Source organism: Salvelinus sp. IW2-2015, unplaced genomic scaffold (genome assembly GCF_002910315.2).
Source record: "Salvelinus sp. IW2-2015 unplaced genomic scaffold, ASM291031v2 Un_scaffold1120, whole genome shotgun sequence".
Classification (NCBI taxonomy): Eukaryota; Metazoa; Chordata; class Actinopteri; order Salmoniformes; family Salmonidae; genus Salvelinus; species Salvelinus sp. IW2-2015.
This window is the reverse complement of record NW_019942736.1, coordinates 112,479-117,303: the sequence shown is the minus strand read 5'-3', so window position 1 is coordinate 117,303 and position 4,825 is coordinate 112,479. Positions and strand designations below refer to the sequence as shown.

At 48.1% G+C, this 4,825-nt stretch overlaps 1 protein-coding gene across 1 annotated transcript in view; it reads left to right on the top strand.

Annotated features, from left to right (window-relative positions):
* Positions 1-1,309: 1,309 nt before the first annotated feature.
* The window catches only part of tmem81 (transmembrane protein 81), a 16,097-nt gene continuing 12,581 nt past the window's right edge, over positions 1,310-4,825 (top strand). Inside the window, exon 1 of the mRNA XM_070438694.1 lies at positions 1,310-1,601. Within this exon, the coding sequence (XP_070294795.1) occupies positions 1,326-1,601 (276 nt within the window). The 5' untranslated portion in view covers positions 1,310-1,325. The remainder of the gene's footprint in view (positions 1,602-4,825) is intronic.

Genomic DNA, 4,825 nt, shown 5'->3' with positions numbered 1-4,825 from the left:
TTATAACCTGGAAAAGAATCACACAGGACAGACACACTGATAACCTGGAATATCACACAGGACAGACACACACTGATAACCTGCAGGAATCACACAGACAGACACACTGTGGTAACCTACAGGAATAAACACAGGACAGACAATCACACAGGAACAGCAATCGCACAGGACAGACACACTGTGGTAACCTACAGGAAGTCACACAGGACAGACACACTGTGGATAACCTACAGGAATCACACAGGAGCAGACAATCCACAGGACAGACAATCCACAGGACAGACACACTGTGGAACCTGCAGGAACATACACAGGACAGACAATCACACAGGACAGACATCGCACAGGACAGACACACTGTGTAACCTACAGGAGATCACACAGAGGACACACTGGGTGATAAACTGCAGGACAATCACACAGGACAGACACACTGAATATCACTGCAGGAATCACACAGGCATACACACACTGTGGTAACCTGCAGGAATAACACAGGACAGACATTTAGCTAGATACAATGTTGTTGGCTTGGTAGTGGATCTCTACTCGAATAGTTCGTTCCATCTCAAACCACAGATGCTCTGTTGTCATTCTCCTTTGTCCTCTTTCATCAATTATCCATTTTGGACCACTGACCACTCATTTTTGACCGTTGGCTGCAAGTCCTTTGGGTGGTGGACCATTATTGATAACACGGGACACTGTTGAGCATGAAAAACCCAGCAGCGTTGCAGTTCTTGACTCAAACCGGTGTGCCTGGCACCTACTACCATACCCTGTTCAAAGGCACTTAAATATTTTGTCTTGCCCATTCACCCTCTAAATGGCATACATGGACAATCCATATCTCAATTGTCTCAAGGCTTAAAAATCCTACTTTATTAACTTGTCTCCTCCCCTTCATCTACACTATTTGAAGTGGATTTAACAAGAGACATCAACAAAGCATAATAGCTTTCACCTGGATTCACCTGGTCAGTCTATGTCATGGAAAGAGCACGTGTTCCTAATGTTTTTCTAAACTCAGTGTTTTAGAGACTTTCTGACCCATGGGTCATGGCATTACAGGTTATGAACACTAGGTGGCAGACAAACACCCTGTGTCTACTGTCACTCTGAAGCTTTTGATTTTCTTTCCATTCAAAGTTCCAGAACTTCCACGATGTTGTGATGTCACAATAACGGAATGGATTGTAAGCTGTTCCATTTTAGAATTTTGGATGGATAATTAATTGAAATAGATAACTTTAAAATAACAGTATCTTCCCTTATTCACTCCACACAGTGCAGTAATTTATAGAGACAGATACAGAGACACAGAGATGGGGAGTTGGGGTCTGTCCATGTCCCTCGTCTCCTGGTCCTTCCTCCTCTGCTTGTCCAGCCCTACCCCTAACCCCCTGTCCCTTGCTGACCTGGAGGACTTGAAGAACGTTCCAGCAGAGGTCATCATACACAACTCTCCCTGCAGCACCACCTGCGGTGTGGGCCTGCGCACCCAGGAGCTGTGCCCACTGAGAGAGGGCCAGGTCGGGGATGAGAAGGACTGCCATGTCCGGAAGGTCCGCTGTGTGGACTCCTGGCAGTGTGGTCTGCAGGTGAATAATCTCGCCGTAAATGTTTTTTTCGCAAATAATAATACATAGGGACCACAATGGAAATAAGTCACTGATGTTATTGTGTTGTCCTGGTCTGTTGTCCTGGTCTGTTGTCCTGGTCTGTTGTCCTGGTCTGTTGTCCTGGTCTATTGTCCTGGTCTGTTGTCCTGGTCTGTTGTCCTGGTCTAATTGTCCTGGTCTGTGTCTGGTCTTATTGTCCTGGTCTTTGTCCCTGGTCTGTTGTCTGGTCTTTGTCCTGGTCTTTGTCCTGGTCTATTGTCCTGGTCTATTGTCCTGGTCTATTGTCCTGGTGTCTGGTCTTGTCTGGTCTTTGTCCTGGTCTGTTGTCCTGGTCTGTTTGTCCTGGTCTATTGTCCTGGTCTGTTGTCCTGGCTCTGTTTGTCCTGGTCTATTGTCCTGGTCTATTGTCCTGGTCTATGTCCTGGTCTGTTTGTCCTGGTCTATTGTCCTGGTCTATTGTCGCTGGTCTGTTGTCTGGTCTGTTTGTCTCTGGTCTACCTGTCCTGGTCTGTTGTCCTGGTCTGTTGTCCTGGTCTATTGTCCTGGTCTACTGTCCGGTCTACTGTCTGGTCTATTGTCCTGGTCTTGTCCTGGTCTGTTGTCCTGGTCTACTGTTCCTTGGTCTGTTGTCTGGTCTGTTGTCCTGGTCTATGTCCCTGGTCTACTGTCGCTGGTCTATGTCCTGGTCTGTTGTCCTGGTCTATGTCGCTGGTCTACTGTCCTGGTCTACTGTCCTGGTCTGTTGTCCTGGTCTACTGTCCTGGTCCTGTTGTCTGGTCTGTTGTCCTGGTCCTACTGGTCCTGGTCTATTGTCCTGGTCTACTGTCCCTGGTCTATTGTCCTGGTCTGGTCTGTTCCTGGTCTGTTGTCCTGGTCTACTGTCCTGCTCTTGTTGTCCTGGTCTACTGTCCTGGTCTACTGTCCTGGTCTACTGTCCCTGGTCTGTTGTCCTGGTCCTACTGTCCTGGTCTGTTGTCCTGGTCTGTTGTCCTGGTCTATGTCCTGGTCTATTGTCCTTGGTCTGTTTTCCTGGTTCTGTCGCTGGTTTATTGTGCTGGTCTATGTCTGTCTTGTCCTGGTCTAGTTGTCTGTCTGTTGTCTGTCTATTGTCCTGGTCTATGTCCTGGTCTGTTTCCTGGTCTACTGTCCTGGTCTCGTTACCTGTCCTGGTCTATTGTGCTGGTCCTACTGTCCTGGTCTGTTGTTCTGGTCTACTGTCCTGGTCTGTTGTCCTGGTCCTATTGTCTGGTCTGTTGTCCTGGCTACTACTGTCCTGGTCTTTGTCCTGGTCTATTGTCCTGGGTCTACTGTCCTGGTCATATGTCCTGGTCTAGTGTCCTGGTCTGTTGTCCTGGTCTGTTGTCCTGGTCTATTGTCCTGGTCTATCTGTTTCCTGGTCTATTGTCCTGGTCTGTTGTTCCTGGTCTATTGTCCTGGTCTGTTGTCCTGGTCTACTGTCCTGGTCTGTTGTTCCTGGTCTATTGTCCTGGTCTGATTGTCCTGGTCTATTGTGCTGGTCTATTGTCCCTGGTCTGTTGTCCTGGTCTATTGTCCTGGTCTGTTGTCCTGGTCTATTGTCTGGTCTACTGTCCTGGTCTGTTGTCCTGGTTCTTTTGTGCTGGTCTGTTTGTCCTGGTCATGTCCTGGTCTTTGTCCTGGTCTATTGTCCTGGTCTGTTGTCCTGGTCTATGTTCCTGGTTATTGTCTGGTCCTATTGTCCTGGTCTATTGTCCGCTGGTCTACTGTCGGTCTGGTCTGTGTTGTCCTGGTCTATTGTCCTGGTCTGTTGTCCTGGTCTATTGTCCTGGTCATATTGTCCTGGTCTATTGTCCTGGTCTATTGTCCTGGTCTGTTGTGTCCTGGTCTACTGTCCTGGTCTGTTGTCCTGGTCTATTGTCTGCTGGTCTGTTGTCCTGGTCTATTCTGTCGTCTGGTCTATCTGTCCTGGTCTGTTGTCCTGGTCTATTGTCCTGGTCTACTGTCCTGGTCTCACTGTGCCTTGGTCCTATTGTCTGGTCTTTGTCCTGGTCTATGTCCTGGTTCCTATTGTCCTGGTTTTGTCTATCTGTCTGGTCTATTGTCCTGGTCTATTGTCCTGGTCTATGTCCTGGTCCACTGTCCTGGTCTATTGTGCTGGTCTATTGTCCTGGTCTATTGTGGCTGGTTCTACTGTCCTGGTCCTGTTGTCCTGGTCTAATGTCCTGGTCTGTTGTCCTGGTCTATTGTGCTGGTCTACTGTCCTGGTCTGTTGTGTCCTGGTCTATTGTGGTCTGGTCTATTGTCTGGTCTATTGTGCCTGGTCTACTGTCCTGGTCTGTCTGTCCTGGTCATTTTGTCCTGGTCTATTGTCCTGGGTCTAGTCTGTCACTGGTCTGTTGTCCTGGTCTATTGTCCTGGGCTTTCGTGGTCTATTGTCTGGTCTGTTGTCCTGGTCTATTGTCCTGGTCTACTGTCCTGGTCTATTGTGCTGGTCTACTACTGTCCTGGTCCTGTTTGTCTGGTCTATTGTCTGGTCTATTGTCCCTGGTCTATTTGTCCTGGTCTATTGTCCTGGTCTATTGTCCTGGTCTACTGTCCTGGTCATGTCCTGGTCTATTGTGCTATGTCGTCTATTCCTCTGGTCCTGGTCTATTGTCTGGTCTATCTGTCCTGGTCTGTTATGTCCTGGTCTTTGTCCTGGTCTGTTGTCGGTCTATTGTGCCTGGTTCTAATCTGTCTCTGGTCTGGTTTGTCCTGGTCTATTTGCTGGTCTATCGCGGTCGTCCTGGTCTTATTGTCCGTGTCTGGTCTATTGTGGTCTCTGGTCTATTGTCCTGGTCTATCTGTCCTGGTCTGTTGTCCTGGTCTATTGTCCTTGTCTGGTCTACTGTCCTGGTCCATGTCCTGCCTCGGTTACTGTTGTCTGGCTTGTCTACTGTCCTCGTGGTCTATTGTCTGGTCTATTTATAGCTGTCTCTGCGTCTGGGGGCTGTTGTCTGGCCTGGCTGTGTCCTGTGTCCTGGTCTAAATTAATATTAAAAAAGTATACTTATAATACTGTGTCCTGGGTTTGGTCGTTTGTCCTGGTCTAATTGTGGCTTGGTCTAAATTAGATACTCTATACTGTGTCTCCTGGTCTGTGTTATAATTGGGGTTGTCCTTTAAAAACATCTATTATAAACTACTGTCCTGGTCTGTTGTCTTTCGTCTGGGTCTATTATCTC